Source organism: Erithacus rubecula, assembly GCF_903797595.1.
Source record: "Erithacus rubecula genome assembly, chromosome: Z".
Classification (NCBI taxonomy): Eukaryota; Metazoa; Chordata; class Aves; order Passeriformes; family Muscicapidae; genus Erithacus; species Erithacus rubecula.
This window is the reverse complement of record NC_136661.1, coordinates 1,939,665-1,961,127: the sequence shown is the minus strand read 5'-3', so window position 1 is coordinate 1,961,127 and position 21,463 is coordinate 1,939,665. Positions and strand designations below refer to the sequence as shown.

The 21,463-nt window shown below is 35.9% G+C and overlaps 1 protein-coding gene across 13 annotated transcripts in view; it reads right to left on the bottom strand.

Annotated features, from left to right (window-relative positions):
• BNC2 (basonuclin zinc finger protein 2) overlaps positions 1–21,463 on the bottom strand; it is a 330,274-nt gene that overhangs the window by 116,840 nt on the left and 191,971 nt on the right. For all 13 annotated transcript variants that reach the window (XM_079330760.1, XM_079330757.1, XM_079330759.1 and 10 more), the window contains one exon: positions 3,138–3,240. In XM_079330760.1, the coding sequence (XP_079186886.1) occupies positions 3,138–3,240 (103 nt within the window). The remainder of the gene's footprint in view (positions 1–3,137; positions 3,241–21,463) is intronic.

Here is a 21,463-nt window from a genome sequence, read left to right as displayed (position 1 = left end):
TTTAAGAGCCACAAGATACCAATCTCCTGGGTTAAAATTAATTCTCCTTAAAAACTTAACTACTGAGATTTTAATGAGATTTTGTTTTCTACCGGGACAGTACAAAGTATTGATACCATTAAAAAACAAAAAACAAAAAAAAAGTCAAGACTGACTTTATCTGTTTGATCGCTTAAAGTTTAAAAGATGGCTTATCCAATTTAAACCATTTAATTTTTGGGATGGAAAATAAATTACCACCAAAGCATACAATATGAAAGCCAGGCTTTAGCTAAAACAAATAAAAACAGTCTAGTCACCCAAATCCCTTAAAATACTCCAAGATTCATCCTAGAACTAACCCACTCTCCATGATGCACAGCAGTACTTGATGATGCTGCTATGCTCTGTGCAGCTTTTGGCTTTGGCCTTGAAAACACTGATGGTAGGACTGCAGGATGGTAGGTAGTACAGGGGTCAAACCTTTATAAGTGAAACTTTCAAAACCAGAAACATTTATCTGGTCACAAAAGTGCTTTCCAATACATCTGTTAACACAGTTGCAATCCTACATTTGGCAGCTCACAAGTGTATATGAACTGGTAGGAAATCTTTCCTTTCAAAATTTGTGCAGCTTATTTTAGATGAGTGAGGGAAAACCTGAGAAAGACAATGGAAGCAGGAGAGAAGAAAAAAGCCAGAAGTTGCTAAGTGCAATAATACAGTGGTGCCTGTATGCTCTAACCTCCTTCCTCTAAAAATTCCAATGTTTTAAATGGCAGCTGTTAAAATGAATTAACTCCACACAGATTAGTCAAGTACAGCATGAGTAAACTGCAGTTCTAAGCTTTTTTTGATCTATTCAGTTAATTATGATTCTAGGTCATCAGAACTGAAAAAGCACTTCCTGTTGGAAAAACCTATTCTTTGATAGTTGCATTCAGTAGAGCACTAAAGGAGCTGAGTTGAAATTCATTAATAAAAATCACAAGGAAACCCTTTAATTAAACAGCAGGAAACACTCTTTGCATTCAAGGAACAACTTCTGAAAGTAATGTGCTAATGGTTTTAAAGTAAAGGACTTCTGAACTGCAACCTGATTTTAGTAATTTTGAAATAGAGGTGCTACTGTGCAGTGAATTGTTGCCTGAATGCTACCCTCAAAATCCTCAAAAAAAAGCCAAGGTCAAGAATTGAAGCAGATACATCCTTGTCTCCAGAAAATAATTTACAAGATCATGCTTGATGTATGTCAAACATATATTTGACCTGTCTCACTCTAACATAAAATGAAAATACTCCAGATGAATGTACCCAAAGTGCAATAAAAAAAACCCAAAGCAAACAACAAGCTCCCCCCGCCCCAAAAAAAACCTCCCAAAAAAGCAGTAGTCACTTGGCAAAATAGCAAAATAAACACTTCCTAATTAGATATATCAGTATTAAGTTTTCTATTTGGAATGTTAAACACTCAGGTATGGGAACAGGCGATGTATCCCAAATCATCACATTCAGGTTTCAACTGTCTGGATTTGTAAAACAGGGACATTTCCATTATATACATTATGCTAATCTCAGATCCCTGTCATAATATTCTGATTTTGCATTCAATCACTTCATAGAGAAGAATCACTTCACAGGGAGGAAAATCTGATTATTCTCTTCCAAACTCTTCCAAAACATACTCACTGAAAAAATTCAGGATGTCCATGTGCCAGAATCTAAATTCTAGACTCTCAGTTTCTACTGGTCATCAGGAGGAAGACACTGTGGAAAATACCTAGACAGTGCTTTCCTATCCTCTGATCAGCAAAACTTCAGATTCTGACTCTACACAAGACCTGAAGAATGCCTGAACTATACAAATTTTGTGAGGTTTACTGATTCTTTCAAGAAACGTGAATCTGGTTATTCAGTGACTGAACATAATTTTCTGTGAAATAAGAGTAGCAAGGATAAACGAAATCTCTAGACAATCTAGGGATTTAATAAACTTGCATCCAGATGGGTGATGCTAGGGCACTTCTAGGCAGGCTGGAGGCAGTCTTAGGCAGTGACACGGGACTGCATGGCACCTGCATACCTGTTTTACTTCCCATATATGTGAATAAAAACTTCTCCTTCAATCTCTGCTGTTGAATTTTCTGAGCATTCACACTTGCCATATGTCAGCATACTCAAGCACAAAACCAGACAGATATGAACTAAATAAATAGAGATCAAGGGTATCTTAGGAAGAAAGTATTAAACTTTCACTTAAGTTCTCATCAAAATAGAATAAAATTCACAGAACATAAGCCCCTGAATGTCTAGCAGAAGTGGGGAATGAGGGCTCTACTAGTTTAGGTGCCAATAGTCTAGATTATGAGAAGAAAACTTCAACAGCAATTTCTTCCACACATATAGTAATCTTTCTCTTCCCCCTCCAACCCCTCCCTATTTTTCTTTCATTAAATCATTTTAGGTATCTTCCTTATTTGCCTTCTAAAGGTGTATACAGCTCTATCCTGCTGTCATGCTAACTAAGTAATGACTATCAAGAAAAAAATCCCTTCCAAGAATATGAAGTAGAAAAGGATAAACAAAATTGAATGTCTTCATGTGGATTTTTATGCCTTTCATGCCTTTCATGCCTGATCTGGGAATTCTGATCCTTCCTTTCTTTATTAAGACACTTAAACATGGGAAGAGAAGTTCAACTCACATATACACACTTTCTTTGCCATATAGGATACACTCTCAACCTGTGACATCTGAATTTTTAACACTGGAAAATCTGAATTTCCATTTGGGCCCAATGACTTATTGGCTGATGCCTCTTTGCAATACCAACTCTGCTGTACAACCATTCTGTAAACTTTTTGCCTTTCTTTTAAGCACCAGAGGTACATTATTTTCTGGAAGCTAGAATATTCTTTTGAGCTGTACACAAGCTTTTGAACTCCAGTAGCACTTGAAGCTCTTGTCAGAATAACAGACTCTTTTTCATCTGAAAAATTGCTGTAAAAAAAGCATGCCCACACATACAGATGCACAAACTCAGATTGTGCACACAAATAGGCACCAATACTGCCTGTATCAATCCGGTTCTTATTATTTAAAGATATTGGTAAAGATGGAAATAATTGAAAAAACAGCCCACAACAGATATTTCTTACCATGTGCCACCCAGCCATGTTTACACTGATCACAGGTTCTCAGGTTAATCTTCCCTGGCTGAAAACATTCACATGTGCAATTTACCAGTGTACAGCGGATGGCCTGGAAAAAGAAACAGAAAACATATGTTAATGTATTTCTTCCTGCTTGCACAAATTTATTGTGATGACTAGAATGATATGAACTGTATAGCAACCAGCCTCCTAACATTCAAAGCCTTGCTCCTTTTTTAGGTAGAAATTCATTTTCTTTCAAAATATATATCACTAGGTTTCATGCAGATCAATACATTCTTAAAACCTTTCTAAGATTTGCTCTATTTTCTTTAGGTAAAAAAAAAAAAAAAAGGGGTTGGTAGGATGAGGATGCTGCAGGAGTTCCATAAACAGCCCGATTTTACATCGACTTCATGAAGAAAGGAAGTTACTACTCTTACATAGGATCATACAGGTTTCAAATCCTAGATAAAAATTAGGAAACAAGAACATATGTAAAGAAAAATGACAAATATATTTCCCCTGCCTCCACAGAATCCAAATCCGTATTTTTGAATTTCCTTTTTGGGGTTCACCTAAGATATAACTCCGCTGCAAAGAGAAGTCATGGATTTTATTTGTTCCCAAAACAATAAAATTATCAAGATACAAGAATAGGACTAATTCAAAAAGCATCCTATAACTTGCCATTATATCTCTCATTTTCTCCAATACCTAGGAATAGCCTTTTACCTCTTTAAACTCCTCAATTGTTAAATATTTATTTCGCTGTTTTCAAGTAGTAATGGTACAACTCCAGTCCCATGCAGAGATCTCAAATTTGCTTAATAATAGACTTTCTCACCTTCCTTTTTAGAATTATTTGAACAATTATATGGGTTTACTTTGACAAGAGATAGCTACAGCCACAGAAAAGTGAATATAAATTGAATGAGACTCATTCTACTGTAACAGACATACGTTTTTAAATAGTGTAGAAGATGACCTGTGCACTTCAAACTGCTGTTAATAAATTTATGGCATGCATTTAGATGTAATTTGCATGGAGATTTCTGAGACAGAGAGGCTTATTCTGATCATTCACAGATTAACAATCTACTGTAACTACCAGAGCTGCCAGGAAAAGATATCTCTATAGATTTAGACGCAATCAATGATTACTTGGGGGCTAAGGTGGGGGAAGGGTGCTTGGTATGCATTGCCACAGAGATACTGAAGAATTTTATGAAGACTCTTGTCTTTTCTGAAGAATTAACATACACACTCACACATATTTTCCACACAAAAAAACCAACCCCAAAATAAACCAACTTAACTGTAGTGACTTTCAAAAAATTACATTCAACATTAACTTAGCTAGGCTAAGCTGCTTGGCTGCCAACAATGAAAAAGCCTCAGAATTATTTTAAATGGTTGATCCCTTAACTTATTTATCTGCATTAGACATAAATGTAAAGACATTTATAGTTCATGGATAAATTTAATATCTGTATTTCTTTGAAAAATTTCTGTTACAAGAGTCCTTTATTTCTTTTATCCTATCTCTCCTTTACAACCTTTTACTCTCAAAAACCTAGTGGGGGAAAAAAAAAATCCTGTTCTATTATGTCTGACACTTCAGGGCCTCAATCCCAATGTCACCTGTCCAATTACTCAGTAGCCAGGTTATAAAACACAGCTCTACGGATGTGTGATTAAAAGAATTAGTAATATGAAATATAAGCGTACCAAAGAAGTGCTGACCATGCAGGAATAATATATGTGTTTGTGGGTTATGAGGAAAAAAAATCTCCTGGAAGGTCTTGTTTCATGTTCAATAGTGTATTGACTTGGTAATATATCAGGACTACACTGGTCAGTAATGGTGTTCTTTTGCTAATATGTTCATTAATTAATGAACTCAGTAATTAATTGTACTGCAAGAAGGAGGTCTTTCAAAGCGGTATTCTTATTTTACCATAGAAGATTTTCTCACATTCACCACTTTTTTCAGTTCTCTGCACCAATGTGACATACATTGGTTGTATTTGATGATATTTTGACTTATTTTTGTGTCTTTTACAGTACCCATAATATAGTGCAGTACATGAACTGATGAAACTGACATTTGGAAGAGTTGCTTTATTAAGGCTCATCAGCATTTCCATTACAACCCTATCCACTTTTGGCCTAGAGGTCAACAGGTTGCCTGTAAAAAATTGATTCAGCTTGAACCTGGAATACAATGTTGCAGCTTAAGAGTAAGTTTTATTACACCTATTCAAAAATTATCCATTTAGTTACTATAGATTACAAACTGATGGGAAAAATTTAGAGGTTACATATTTCTTTTCCTCCTCTCCAAGTTAGAGTATTAATGATATAAGTGTTGAACTAACTGATTAATATGATTTTTAGCTTTTATACACATTGCTCAAAAAGTTCACCCAAATTTTTCAGAAACATGTAAACATCAGCTTTTTTTTTTCCAATAAATAAATCTGGAAAGTCTTCAAAAAGAGCTATGCATTTTTACAAATTAATATCAATTGGCATGAAAAAAATCAGAAGATAATTTGCATGGCCAAAATATTCAGTCTGGCCTTACTTGGCTGCTTTTTCTGCCAAGGGTGCATGTTGATGCCAGGTTGTAATTTCATTTCAGTGGTTTCCCATTCCACCACAGAGAATCCAATGCATACTTCTGAATTATGAGGATTACCCCTCAAGCTGTAAGATGCTCATTTAGGACTGGAAAGACTTATTCTAATTCATGTTCTGTCATGATCTTGGGCAAAGTATTTTGTTAGCCTGATGACTGCATTCCCTAAACAACAACTAGACACAATGACAGTAAGTGTTGCCAGGGCAGATGCAACATATATTTGGAGTCATTCTATAGTAGCAGAGACTACTGGAAATCTCTAACAGAATTTCATCTTTATTTCAAAGATTAATTTTGCACTTTACTCAGTTAATGCAGGATTACTGTAACTACCTGAGATCACTACAATACCCAACAGGAAGCCAGTATAACTTGGTGACAGGAAGATTCAAGATGCTAAAAACAATGTGTGATCCTACACACAGGCTTGGAATGCTAATGTTCATTAACATGAAAGAAAGTAATGTGCTTGAAGACATTCACAACACAACCAGAAAACTCTCTGAGCCTTGCAAAGATATGCATCACAATTATGAACAGTATTTTTAAACTGTTTTTCAATACTACTTAAGTTGGGAGCAGAAGTCACTGACAGCTGGTGCAATAGGCTCAGGAATGTCAGAAGGGCAGCTGAAGGTGAATGTGGCATAGATTAACATAAGAACCCAAATTATTAATGCAGACCTCCATCCCCCAGCAGTAGGATTTTAAGGTACAGTAGCCTGATGTTCTTGTAGGTAGCTGAGTGGGTTGGTTTAACTGTGGTTGGTTTAACTGTGGTTAGATGTGTGGTACTGTTTTATACCTTTTTTTTTTTTTTTATATCAAGTTTATACTTGATTCCTCAAATCCTAAACTTTTAAAACTGACATTGAGAAATATCCTGGAGCTCTCTTTGAGATCTCCTTTCTGTATGGCATAATGAAAAAGAAAGGAACTTTGCCTAAAATTAAAGCATAATGTCAGTACACCTAAGCACAAGTTTGTATAGCTATTAAAACATGTTAGACCTGGCTTCTCTGGGTTTCTCCCAGACCAAGGATATTAATTTAATATTGTTTGGGTGATTTTATTATATCTAAAAAGTAAATATTATTCACATGTTAATAGAAATAGCCTACAGCAGTAATGGAAAAATCAATCTTTCTGGCAATTCTGCAGAGCTTCCAAGAGATGAGGGTCAATAAGCTACCACGAAAGGGATGATAGTGTGGAGAAGAAGGAAGCACGTAAAGAACATGTATGATTCCTTCTCTGGAGTACTTAGAAGTGATCATGAAAGATGGAGGCAGTTTTAAATGATGCAACATTCTGGAGAGACAGATAAGTTCTGCAACAAAACTTTGTAATGTAACTCATAATGAGGCTTTGAGAGTTCTGTGAGGTTGAATAGCATCTTACTGAAGTCTCAACCACACCTTTCTGTGCAGTGACAGTATTAACAGAGCCTTATTTCTAATGTCCTTGCCTCACCTTTCTCAAGTACAAAAAGCTATTTAAAAAAATGTATTCTTTACACATCTGTATCATTGTGCACCTGAATACATAACAAAGTCAACTATATTCATTCTCTGCATCGATGTTCCATCTACCTTTTTAATGCATCTCCCTTCCATTTATCCATTGAGCTCACACAATCTAAATCCCCTGTTACCAGTCACAGAAGCATGAGGTTTGATGATAATTTGGTCCTGTGAAATCTTTTTAGTGAGACTGCAAACCAGCAAACTGGTGCATAAGTGCAGTTCTTGACAGCTGCATTACAATCAGTAAGAATAAGTAAGTATGCACACTACACAAATGTGTTAGTTAGCAAAGATTGGTTTTAAACACACACTATACACATATTTATACTTGAAATTTAGATTTTGCATAATAAAGATTTTGTATATTGGCAATTCACAAGTTCTAGGTTTTTTGTTAATATAGGCAAGAACTCTCCATATTTAATTGACAGAATAAATAATCTCATTTATGTTTCTAAAACTAATAACAGCTGAGGTGTTTCATATTGATGAATGAAATATTTGCATGAAATTATGAGAAGTGTTAGAAGTAAAAAGCACTTTTTTCAGCTTATGTCTCAACTCCAAGAGAAACCCGAACAAAACATACTAAATTAACTTTTTTTATCCATAGTCAAACAATTTTACTCTCTATTGGAAATGAAAATTACATAATTTTGAACTAATATTTTGCTGAAAGTAAACAACACTGTCATTAGGAGAACAGCTTGAAGCCATGATAGAGTAGATGATCTTGAGACATGATGGCACACCAATATAATCAGTTTATAAGTAGGACTAATGAGAAACACGGAGATCCACTCTCCTTTTGATGTATGTTGACTCTTGATAGAATAAGTTATGAAGTAGAAGACAACAGATAAGCTCTAAAAATGTTTCAACATGTTTTTCTAGAAAGTCTTTTCTGCCATTGATTTTCGCATTCTGTTTCTTTGTTATAAAGCTAAGAAGATAAAGTCTATATGACAGTATTACTGAGTGTAAGACTGTACCATACTACAATTTTAGGTTTGGAGTTTTTTCTTGCCTTTTTAGAGCACATATATATTCCTTAAAAATTTCTTAAAAATCTATCACTCCTCTTCTTTACTACTTTATGAATCCAAATAAATATTCTTTCCTGCTAATTATGTGTTTTTTTAAAAAGATCACAGCAAAAATTCTGCTGTGGAGATGAAAAAAAAATCCCAATGAAATCACACTATTTTTAATAGCTGGCAAATCAGGAGTAAAATAGTTTGTTTTCAAACTAACACCAAAAGGAGGAACATTTTAATACTGACATTTAGGAAATGCACATCACCCTCCTGTAGAGATATTGGTATTATAGGGGAACTGTTTTGGTTTAAGCCCAGCTGACATCTAAGTCCCTTACAGTCCTTTGCTCACTTTCCTCACACTGGAATGGGGAAGAGAAATCAGAAAAGTAGGAGGGATAAAAGCTGTGTGTTGAGATAAAGACAGTTTAGTAGGTAAAGCAAAAAACCCACAAGCAAAATAAAACAAGGCATTAATTACTCCCCTTCTCATGTATGTTTTACTTCTAAGAAAGAGGGAAAATTGGGGTGGAAGTGCTTGCTGCACTTTCTTCAGAATGAGGCAGACACATGCAGAAGTATTTCTGTCTCTGCAGGGCGACGGTATACCTCCATTCATGCAAATCTGGTACAAAAAAGACAGTTTTGAAACAGCTAAAATGCTTGTATGAGTAATTCAGCAGCCAAAACACTGGACTGGAAGAGGGGGAATGCCTTGATACTGATCCTGGGTCTGTCACTGCCATAGATGCACTTAACCACTTAATTTATAACTGCCCAATCTGAGAAAAATAAGTAATGCTAATATACACCATTTTCAGAGATAAAGCTAATAAACTGCTAACACAACATTGTGCAGACAGTATGAGGGAAAAGGTAAGGCAGAAACATCCACAATTATTATTTCTTGTGTTGGCACAAAAAATTTAATTTTTTTTTTAATAATACAAGTTTACTTTATCACTAGTAAACAAAAGATTTTATATAGAGGAATTACTTAAAGAAAATTACTTTACTTGATACATGATCATTACTAACTTCAATACTAATAGCCTAATACTGCTTCCCCCACTCCGCCCCCAGTCAAAAACAAAAACAGTAAGGGGGAATTTACTTTGCATTTAAATGGTCTGAAACATTAATGTGATGCTATGATATTTTTAATCTCTCTCCCATTTAGAGATACTCAAGTATCTTCTGAGTTATTCACTGCATTGTAGTATTTATTAGCAATTTCACATCACATTATATTAGTATTGTTTCTTATTTGTATTTATTTTCAGTAAATACAATTTGAAAGGTAATGATATTGTTATATTTCTCTGTGGCATTCAAGAAAACAGTTGCTAATATAAGATGAAGGGAAGGATGCTAACAAGAGAAAAAGCTTTTAATAGGATAAAACAGCTTTACCTGGAGTAAGGAAAACCTAGTCTTTAAGCATGCTAAAAAACTGTTCTGAAGCCTTCTTGAGAAAGAGCTGTTAAGGGAATGGGGAATAAGAAGAGAAGAATAATAAACATTTGTAGTCTTGCATTAATATAGGAGTTGCTCTAGAGTTCTACCCCAGACACCAGTAAAAGTAAAAACCTGTGCTAAAAAATGCTATTGAACTTTTCTAGAGAAATATAATGCAGAATATATGTTTTATTTTTCAAGAAGTTTCTGTAGAGTTTTCATACTGCTTCTAGACACTCAGCTCACAGGGCTGCCTACAGGATACTACACAAAGATTTCAGGTACAGTATCACACTATGTTTGTATAGCATGTAAAACTAGCCCGAGGGTCTCAGGCATCAAAGTTATTTGCACGGAAGAAATTAAGACTGACAAGTGCTTCTTTGCTTAAAATTTGAAAAAAAAGACATAGTTGATTTAAGAATGAGATTCCCTGTGTCCAAGAGCCTGTTAGCAAACACAGATATTTGTTTTTATGGATGAAAACCAGATTTCTGCTATGAAATCAACACTGTCAGTCACTGGAGCTCAGCCATATGAGTTGCCGAGGCAGCGGTCAGTGTCAGACAGGTATCCAACATGCACGGATGCACCCGCAGGAAGCTTCACATAACCTTCTCTAACCATGACTCTCTGAAGAATACCACTGCAAGCTACATCCAGGCACTCATCTCAGGTAACCACAACTCGTTGCTCCCTTTAGAGAGCACAGGAGGCAAGTTGCTTCCACTGGTTTTACTGGCCTGCCCTGGATCTGTGATTTACTCTGCCCTGGTGAGGGCCTACTCTGGAGCTTTTGTCTCCAGAGTCCTCAGGAAAGGAAGGACATGCACCTGTTGGAGCAAGTCCAACCCAGGACCACAGTGATCAGAGGGCTGGAATACCCCTCCAATGAGAAAAGATTGAAAGAATTGGAATAGCTCAGACAGGAGAAGAGAAGGCTTCAGAGTGTACATATAACAGCTTTGCAGCACCTAAAGGTGCTTGGAGGAAGGCTGAGGGACATTTTACAGGGGCATGTAACGATAGGACAACTGAAAGAGGATAGATTTAGATTAGATATAAGGAATACATTTTTTTTTGAGGACAGTGCTAAAATTGGAACAGGTTGCCCAGGAAGGTGGTAGATGCCTCATCCCAGAACATTCAAGGTCAGGTTGGACAGGGCTCTGAGCTACCTGATGTAGTTGGAGATGGCCCTGCCCATGGCAGAGGACTGGATTAGATGATCTTTAAAAATTCCTTCCACCACTAACCACTCCATGAAGCCATGATTATATGTAAAGTCCAGGTAATAGTTCTTCAGAAAATAAGTGTATCTTGCTGGCAACTCTACTGGAGAAAATATACTGAAATTCCTATAGTGTGGGATCAGCCTTGCTATTTACAACAGACTTCTACTGCTTTAAAGAAGATATTTCAGAATAAACCATGCAAGCCAATAATGCAAAACATGTGATGTAAAAATTAAAACTAAATATGCTCAAAAAAGTTGTTTTGTTTTGTTTTTTTTCCAACTAGTATCTTAAAAACTTGTGGATCTAGGATGAACATGGAAGGAAATTGTCAACAGTTTTTAATATTATGTGGACTGTTGGGTCAGCAATCCACAAAAGAGGATTTTGTTCAGTAGATTATAAGTGGTTCAAAAAAGTTACTTCAATCTATTAAATCAAATAACAAACCTATTAAACCTAATATGTATTCTTTAACTATTGTTTCTACACAAATCAATCAGAAGATGATGAGAATGTTAAGTCTTTAAGGTGATCAGATAAATAACTCATAATCTCTAAACTAGTTTTGATCAATCTCAGTTAGTCTGTCCAGTAAAAATTACAAGTGAAAAGAGATAAATATGCAAATATATCAATTCTAACAAGTAAATAGGAAACTTTATAAGAAAAATGCAAATGTCCACACAAAATTATGTTGGCAAAATCAGTTGGGTCCTTTCTTCTCCACCTTTTTCTTCTATGAGATGAAAGAATAAGCAACATCTGATTTAAACTAAGTAAAAATGACCCGTGAAACAGCTATTTCTTTCTGTCCATTTGTTCAGGACTTTTCCTTAAATAATATCACAAATACATTGTTCATTGTCTAATCTGCTCTTTAAAAGTTTTGCCTGTCAAGATTTCTTTCCTTCTCACATGTTATTGCTTTCTGGATTCTAAATGATGGGTTTTCAATTTGGCAAAAAGAATTATTAAGGATTTACACTGCACTGTTCTACACTTTAGCCACTAAAGATCTACAGAAGTTACATAAAAGAATTATAATGAAAGATTTTATTGTTTTGAAAATAATTCTGAAAAGAAAATCATCTTTTCTCTCTTTTCAAGGTCAAAACTCCATACTATGTATCATGTTCTTAAGTTTTAGTCTAAAGCAATAACTTCTTACTTACATTAATAAAATACTCAATCCTGTACTGCTCCTTCAGTCCTGTCAGCCACAAAACTGATACTATAAGTAAATATTAAGAAGAAAAGCACCCAAGAATTTTTTCCCTCACCCCCCAAAAACCTGACAAATGGGTGAAAAATCTTCTCCTCATTAGATGAAGTAATTAATTATTTAAATATGCATTTCTTTTATTAATGTAACTTCTAAATTTTTCTTCTTTGGCATTTCCTGAAAACAAAGCAATGGGCATTTTTTCATGAATGTTTGCTAAAGTATATTCTATCCCTTTACCTTATTTAGGAGACAGAAGGATTCCAGTAAGTGTGAAATATGTGTCTCTTTGGTCAGAATGGGACATTAAAAAAATACATATATATATGAATATATATCCATATAGATAGATATATATATTTATAATAAAACCGAGAGAGAGAGAGAAAAGAGAGAGAAGGGGGGCAGGCAGTGGAGGGAGAAATGTTATTGGTTTTCTCAGAAGGATTTTCTTTTATACATAGCTTTATCCTATAATTTTGTCCCTGTTGGGCACACTGCCTAAATTTAAACACAAACAGTCAAGCAATGAAGAAACATTACCACATTTACTGTGAACAAAAACTCCCAGTTGTACAGTGAAATTTTAATACATTTCAACTTATCTCTTTTACTAATGGGGAGAGTACAAACCCTGCAGGAATTCGCTCTGCAAACTGGTAATTACAGTAGACTCACTTTTTTATAATGCATATGTATAGTCAGACACAAGAAACATAGCTGCCCTTTTGATGTAGGTTACAATAGGAATGTTTAAAAAAAATTGTGAAAATCTTCTGCAATTCTAAAGGAATGCATTATTTCATGGGAAGTTGTCCTTTAGCTACACTAAAGAAGAGAAATATATATAATACAATATAACATACATATATTTATTTGCTTTTGCAGTCTGAAGAAGAATCTTTATCAGGCCTTTCTTTTTTTCAAGTAGGGTAGGGTCTTTCTGTTTTGGGGTTTTTTGTTGTTGGTTTTTTTCATAATGCTCCTACTGGTACAAAGCTGGTTTCCATCCTACAGTGTCATGGCATCCAGTTCAGAAGATCTTTGTTCTCCCAGGCCTCCCCTCTACACAACTTTCAACCTTCAAATTTAAATAATTTTGATTAACTCCATGAATCATCAAATCATTATTACATACATTTAAAAGATCTATTGTAATTGCACAGATTTACAACATGCAGTGTCCAACTCATATAAGACAGGATATGCTTTGTCTGTCAAAACATGTTTGTAGTGTACATAAAGACAGATTTAATTTATTCTGAGGACATGTGAAATCAAAGTAGGATCTACTGCCAAGTCACACCTATAGACAGCATCTATCTTTAGTACAATAATGGTAAGATACAGTTATATGTTAAAACAAGCAAACAAACAAAAATAAAGTACAAGACAAAAGTAAAGTTTTGCAAAAACACCCTATATTTCCAGGTCTCTGATGGTTTGCATCACTATTTCTTAATGCCTATTAACAAACCATACCACTTGATTTTGCAAATACTCAAGTCCTCACTCTTTACATATACTCACTCACATTCTATAAAGATTCTATAAATATCACACAATTAATTAATTAAATCATTGCATACACTAAAAACAACACACAAAAAAATAATGTAAGAATTTCCATTTCTGGAGTTACTGTAAAAAGGGACATCCTCAAAATTGCCAGAACAGCAAGGCACACAACCTGGCATTGCTTTGAGCTGCATTTTTACCAACTTTCACCTAGCTTGGTGGAAACACAGCCTGCCTGTCTCTGTTAAGCAGACCCTGTGTGTTATGTTGGTTGAATGGTAACATGAGACATTTGCAAGTTTCTCTTAAAAGAGAATAGCATATTCACATTTCAAGACAGTCACAAGTAAATTCACTAGACTCCAAGGCTTCATTCTCCAAGCAGAGAAAGTTTTAATTACAAGGAAACTGTGTAAGTTGGTGTCAATGATTGCTCACAATCACCAATAAGAAATCAATGGCCAAATGAAAACTGTAAGTGATGGGGAAGGTCTCTCCTGTAAGACCTTTAAAGACACTTTCCATGGAGGTCTTACTTAAAACCCATGAAATTTCATGTGAGCTGGAAATTTTAATTTCCCTTGCTGCTGGAGAGTAGCCTTACTTAATACTTTTTTTCTTCTTTTTGTTTTTTTTTTTTTTTTTAATCAAAAGAACTTGATCTTGACCAAATGTGAAGAGATTTCTTCTCATTCAGAAGGAGGTTTGGTACCATCAGACTGAGCATCAGACTGAGGAAGGATGACACTAGGGTTACTAATGAAAGGCATAGAACCTCATGTCTGTATGCAAGGTAAGCATTCTACTAACTTTAAAATCCACAAACTGCTAGGAGATTGGGAAATATGTGTGCCTGCAGACTTTTGAGTGTAAACATTCTTCACAGAAACAAAAGTAATTTTCAAAAAGTAGAAGTTATATTCCATATTATTGGTGGCCCTGGCTCATGCAATTCCTAGGATATGCTTAGTCTGCAAGGCTTCATTTAAAGCATATAGGAGGTAACACAAACTCATCTTCAAAAATTACGTTCACCACTGTACATCAGAATTGTCACAGATTTCTGTCTGTCTCAGTGTGGGCAGAGGAGATACACAGAGGCTAAGTCCACTTGAAGTCCATAACCTACGCTATGGACTATGTCAGTTAATTTCTAAATTTCAGAAGCAGTGTGAGGAGAAACAAGAGATGCTATACATGCTATATACAACATATATGCTAGATTATGACCCTTTTTTTTTTTTTTTGTAGAAGACAACAGACCCAGTCAAATTTCTACATGGAAGAAACAATATATTTGCAATGAATATGCAGCAATGCAGCTGCTTTCCTCTTCCTGACCTACAACACTCACTTAATTTCTAAGGATTCACAGAAAGGAAATTCCAATTTGAAAGACACTGTGTCCTTTAATGTCCTGTCACATGCAAAAGTGAGCAATGTCTCTCTTTAACAACTTCCCATAAAAAGAAAAAAAATAGAATAGTAAAATTGGTTGCACTAAATGGGTGGAAAAAAAAATTATGTGAGACAATTAGAGATAGATGCTTTATTTAAGAAAGCATTCCAGATCACTGACAGTGACCCTCATTATTTATTTCTTAGTATTTCCAATTCCACTACCCACTTCAATTTGGGACTCAATTTTGGGAAGTGTAAAGGACCTTCAATGCATGCAGAACATCTCAGGATGTTGATCTTAAGTAACTTTCATCCTCCTTTTTATAATAATATGCATAATAGTTGATGGGATAGGCAGACAATAAGGTGACAGTCCTGAGTAATACCTGAGCAAACAAAAAGAAATTTGCTGACAGGGAAGTTAGAATAAATTTTATGTTGGGGATTGGTGTTGGAGGGAGAACAGAAACAATTTCTTTCTTTCTTTCTTTCTTTCTTTCTTTCTTTCTTTCTTTCTTTCTTTCTTTCTTTCTTTCTTTCTTTCTTTCTTTCTTTCTTTCTTTCTTACACTGAAGGTTGTCTGAAAATTCTGTACCTTTTTAAAACACAAGAAGCAGTAAGTGAGGAGAAACTAATTTTTAAGCATAATTCCAGGAAGATGGCCAACAAAGCCTACATAGCTTACCACACAGTAGTAATGCTTTTCACATTTGTCACCACTCCAATAAATACCATTGCCTCCTGTTTTACACCTGCATATTTATTGCTACATCAGGTAAGAAATGCTAGCCTGTTACCACAGTTTCTGTCACAGTAACATGCCCCTGGAGCACCAAAGCAAGTAGTCAAAGAGATGCTACGTTTCTCACTTCTGACTTTATGAGTATGTCACAGAATCAGAGATTATGCTGAGTTGGAAGGGCCCCACAAGGACCATGGAATCCAACTCTTGCACACCACCATCCCCAAAACTCACACCATGTACCAGATAGTATTGTCCAAATGCTTCTTGAGCTCCTTAGTATTACTGTCTTGCATAGATCACAGTTATTGTGCCTAAATTGGACCAAATGACTGTCAAGTTAATTCTGAAAGATCAGTATGCTCTCTCGTGGTTTTGCAATTAGGAAGGCATCTTCATACAAACAAAGAGGACATTTTACATTTAAATACAAAATCAGGTTTTTTGTCTAATCTCTTATCAGCTTAGCAATCACATATATTTATTTGAAATCAGTTCAGAGTTCAGATAAAAGCACAGTTTTTTGTTTATATTTTCCACTGTTTTATACAGTGATGGGAGTGGTCACCAGTCTGACTTGGATATTATCCATTTCTTCTTCACACTTATAGGTGAATTTATACCTTGAAATGCATGCTGAAATATTATCTCTGGACCCTAAGGTCCTGTTTATCTACAAATCTAAGGTAGAGTAGGCAGTGGGAGTTATGACTTGTTTGTGAGAACCTGTTCCTGTATCTCAGATCTGGAATAAGGAAAATTGTACTCTCAGCATACCTAAACTTTCAAAATTCTGCACAAAAGTAAACCAAATAAAGAACATTTTCCTTTTTTTTTTTTTTTCTTATTTCTTTTTTTAAATTAACATAAGCTATTTTATTAAATAAAACTCATCTATTTGGACACATGCATTCAGCAGAAAATTACAACAGCTATACATATATTGCAGCACTCATCAGGCTACCCATCCAAAAGAATGTATTCTGATGCTTTAAAGTGACAGCAACTTTTGCCATTTGGCAGCATACATTGTATTTGTATTTATCTTCTATTTAATTGCAGTAAAAGGAGCAAACGGGGTGCTCATTTGCCCTTGTATTTATCAAATCCTAACTGTCCATTTTGATTTGTCAGTACTCAGCACCTTTAAAAATCCACACACATCCTCAGAGACAAAGTTCAGTGAGTTTAGTACATTCCCGGCTTCTCTTACAAGCTGTCTCCCACCTTTATCCAGAGGAATACAATATTCAGTGCATGTCTGGTATTTCTTTCATTTGCCTTCTGTCATGCTGGTGTTAGATCTTGCCAAGTGTAGCATCAGCTACAGTAATCCTGCTGCTACTCACTACACAAGTGCAAAGTATAGGCTATAGAAAGAGGAATGTTCTCATTCCCTGTGCAAAGTCCAGCCTGCAGGCTCTAATCCAGCATGTACACTTTTGTTCACATGCTGTGCTCATGCTAAGCCCTGTATTTATTCCTGTCATAGCACCCTGCAGTTATCACAGGACAAAAGTTACTTTGGTCATCATGCAATATGCATATGCTTTGCAGCAAACACATATACATACTGTGCACATTTGTGGTAAAATCACACCAGGCTGGTAGAAAATGAAATGCTTGGTGTATGCAAAACTCTGGCCCAGAGTATCTTGCCATTACAATCAATATAAGACTTGTCATTTCACTGAAGTGCAAGACCATCATAGTTTTGTTTGGGTTTTTTTTGTTGTTGTTGTTGGTTTTGTTTTGTTTTTTTTTTTTTTTTTTTGTTTGTTTGTTTGAGGTTTTTTTGTTATAGCTTTATGACATAAGAGAAAAACATAGTAACCTGGAAACTATGTCAATATACCCTTTGCCAAACTATAAAATTGAGAGGATTATTATAGTTATTATTACAGTTTCCAAAGTATATCAGCTTCCTAGCACCCTTAGAATTTATCACTCTAAGAGAGTGAAGCACAAAGCTATCAGCCTAACTATCAAACTGAGGGAAACAAATCCTGCTGTCAGCGTTTTGATGCTTGTAGGGCAGGAAGGCTGCATAGGGACCCTTAAACCTGTGGTAATCATAGCAGGTATTAATGGTTGGTACTCTTTATTCGCAGGCATTGCTGTAGCTTCTCCCTAGTGCCCTCCTTTCCCAAACAAATTCAGCAGCAGTTCTGATGAGAGCTCCCAGACAGGTTCTTGCTGCCATCCTCACCATCACAAATGCCATTTCCTGAAGCTCCTGCTATCACCTGCCTACACATACATGTATGTCATTATTAGTGGCACAGTAAATGCCTTTCTGTGTGCAGGAAGAGTTAAATCACCATACTGAACTTCAGTTTTTTTCTCCTGTGAGACAAAAGCACAGGGCCAGATGGAATGGGTTCCTCTGTCTAGACCTTGGGGTCTATGTGATGGACAGCTCTAACATTAAACAAGCATGCACTACAGAGAGGACTAAATTCAGCTTTAGAAATTCGTGTGTCACCTCATTATGGCCAGCAGATTTTCATCATGAAAAGTTCAAGTCACAATGAGACAAATGGGAGACTTTTCTCTCATTTTTTGTGAGAGTTCCACCAGATCATAATTAAAAGCAATACTTAGCCTAGAAAAAAATAATGTTTGATAAAAACGAGATGCAATCACAAGCACGGGCTCTTTTCTCCACTCTGCTTACCACCTAATGCTCTTTGGTGTGAAAATTAGTCTGGAAATTGCTTAAAAGCCACCCTTCTAGTGTGAATTCCAGAGTTTTCAGGTAACAGTTCTGCTGTTACACAAAAACAGTCTGTTGCAGTATGTTGTAAGTCTGTTTCCACTCTTAGAAAAAGCCAGATGGTGTAGAGATGTGTGATAGTGATTTCTAAGAAAAAAAAAAGCACAAGAAAACAAAACCAACAAAAACAAACAAACAAAAAAAAAAATATAAAATCCCAGAATAGTTATGGTTAGTTTCAATTTGAGGATCAAATTCAGGTCAGTTCCGTTTTATCCAGACTGATTAACTTCTCCCTATTAGTATTCGATTTCTGACAATGTGCTTGCTGATGTGAAATCCTCAAAAAGAAAAGCAGTTTAACTTCAGGAGTTTAAACACAGAGAGGACATAGAGGAACAAGATGTGCTAAGTAGCTATGAAGGAAATCAAACTAATGAAATTGTCTTCCTCTAAATTTCCAACAAAATTACTAAAATTTTTCAACACATTCACAATTAAAAAAAAAAAATCAACATTCTTTATAAATTCATCTAAATTTAATTGAAGGCTTGAACTGCACACAGGCTTTTGGTATTTCAAAAAGCAGTATTTACATGAAGAAAGTGTCATGCCAAAAACCAGGAAGTGATGCTCCATTAATATTCATTACATGCTAACACTTAAAAAAAAAAGGAAAGAAAATATAAGCTGCCAAGTTTATTTTGGCAAAGCTCTATGACATGATTTGTATTCAAAGCAAAATCTAGAAAAATGTCTTTAAATCAATATAAGTCCTTTTCAAATTGAAAAAAAAAAAAACCACATAAAACATAAGGAAAAAGCACTTCTGAGTTTTAGCCGTTTTTTTCAATGCTACACTGTATATAAGCAGTTTAAGTGAAATACATTGTCACAGAAAACCTACCAACTTAGGTTAGATACACTGTTTCCTGACTGCGACAAAGAACTTGATCTGCTTTTTATCAAGGAACTATAAATTAATGACATTTAGTGTCATTTTCTCTTCCCACTTATTTTATACACACACACACACACACACATACACACACACATATATATGTGTGTTTATATGTATATTTATATACGTATATAAATTTATATTTCAGCACAATTTCTAAATAAATGAGAGCACCAAGTACAGAGAATAATCTCCGTTTTCCTGGGCAATGACTGAACTACACAAGAAGATGGTGGTGGCCTTTAGCATGGTGTTAGCATACTTCTGAGAAAACATTGAAAACATTGATTCATTGCCTGGCTGGGCCAGAGGCAGGAAGGGGGCCAGTGATGTCCATATTGCAGAGTGGAATGAATGCCATACAGAAATTCCTGAAGCTCTTCTGCAGAGATTTGCAAAAGCAGCACACCACACACATTGGCCACATTGCTTCTGGCACTCAAGTAATTTTTTATAAAAGCAGGTATTTTCCAACAGCACAGGATCAGTGCATTGAGATGCCACTGTGACGCACAGCACAAAAAATCCATCTAGCAGGTTTGTCCTCAGCACAGAAACTGGAAGCCTCTGTTGCTCATGTTTGAATTCCACCCATCAACTGCAGTGGGTAGAAAAACAATGGCATTTCTGAAGCCAACATGAAGACAAGGAACAGGCCCTCACATGACTTCATCAAGGTATTGTTCCTAGACCAATTCCACTGACTTCCTGAGTGACTTAATGCATCTTTTCCTCAGTTCCTCTACCTTTCAATCACAATTAACAGCTCAGGAGGAGAGACTGAGAATTAACCCTATAAAGCAGAAATTGTGAAATTAGGAGACAGCAGGAAAGCAACCATGTACACACCAAAGTCTAAAAAGCTACATCTAGGGCATTGCTGTTTGTGCTGTTCTTCCACTCTTTTTCTATTTTCCCCACCCCATGCAAGTTCTGTCTTTTCCTAATATCTTGAGATTTACCTTGTGCCAGCAGGCAGGGGAAGAGGAGGTGAGGGGGACCATAGATTACAGTGCAGGCAGAGAAAGGCATTCTTTCCTGCTACATGAAAGGCATCTCATCTTCCTCTAGCACCTCTTCTTTTGGGAAACTGAACCTGCCCAGAGCAGATCCCACACTGCCCAGGAAAGCAGGGCAGGCTGGTTAGCCCTAGGGCAGCCAGGCAGCCCTAGTGATGGTGCAAGGGCATAGGATGTGAGGCAGGAACACCTCTGAGCATGGAGAAGAACAAGATGAGGGACCAGAGACTGTGGATAGTTCCCAGAAGGCAGGCTTTGAAGAAGGACTTCATTAGACAAGGAGAGCTAGCAGAACCCCTGATTGAAAGCTGTTTACATCTGATTTAGGAGAAATTATTTTGGCTTGAGTTGGCTAAAAGAAAGAATAAATCAGGTGTTGTGGCAGTTATCAGTAAAAACTGCTAGGCTTGGCTTAAGAGGTAACTCAGGATTAGGACTGAGGAACTGGAGAAACACTGCAGCATTAGAGAGAGTGAGTGGCAGTGGCAGGGTAAAGAAGAAGCTTAGGACCATTTTTTGACTAAACCGCAGAAAAGACATCTCATCTGTAAAACTACTGCTCTGAAACCATTGGAGATCATGATCAGCAGATATCCATACATTCATGTAGATGTATTGTTTTTCAAAATTGTCATTCAAGTCTGCTGGTATAGCAGTTTAAAATGTATCTTTCTGTTGTAAGCATATATGGTAATATTCTACACCTCATTAAAAATTTTCTTCCCTTCTCTGAAACAGAGGCCCCATTGAGTAAGGACTAAAAAATGAAAAGCAGATGCTTCCTAGGAGACTGGCAAAACTGGTAACTCAGAAGACATCTCATCCACCTAATTACTGAGTAGGACAG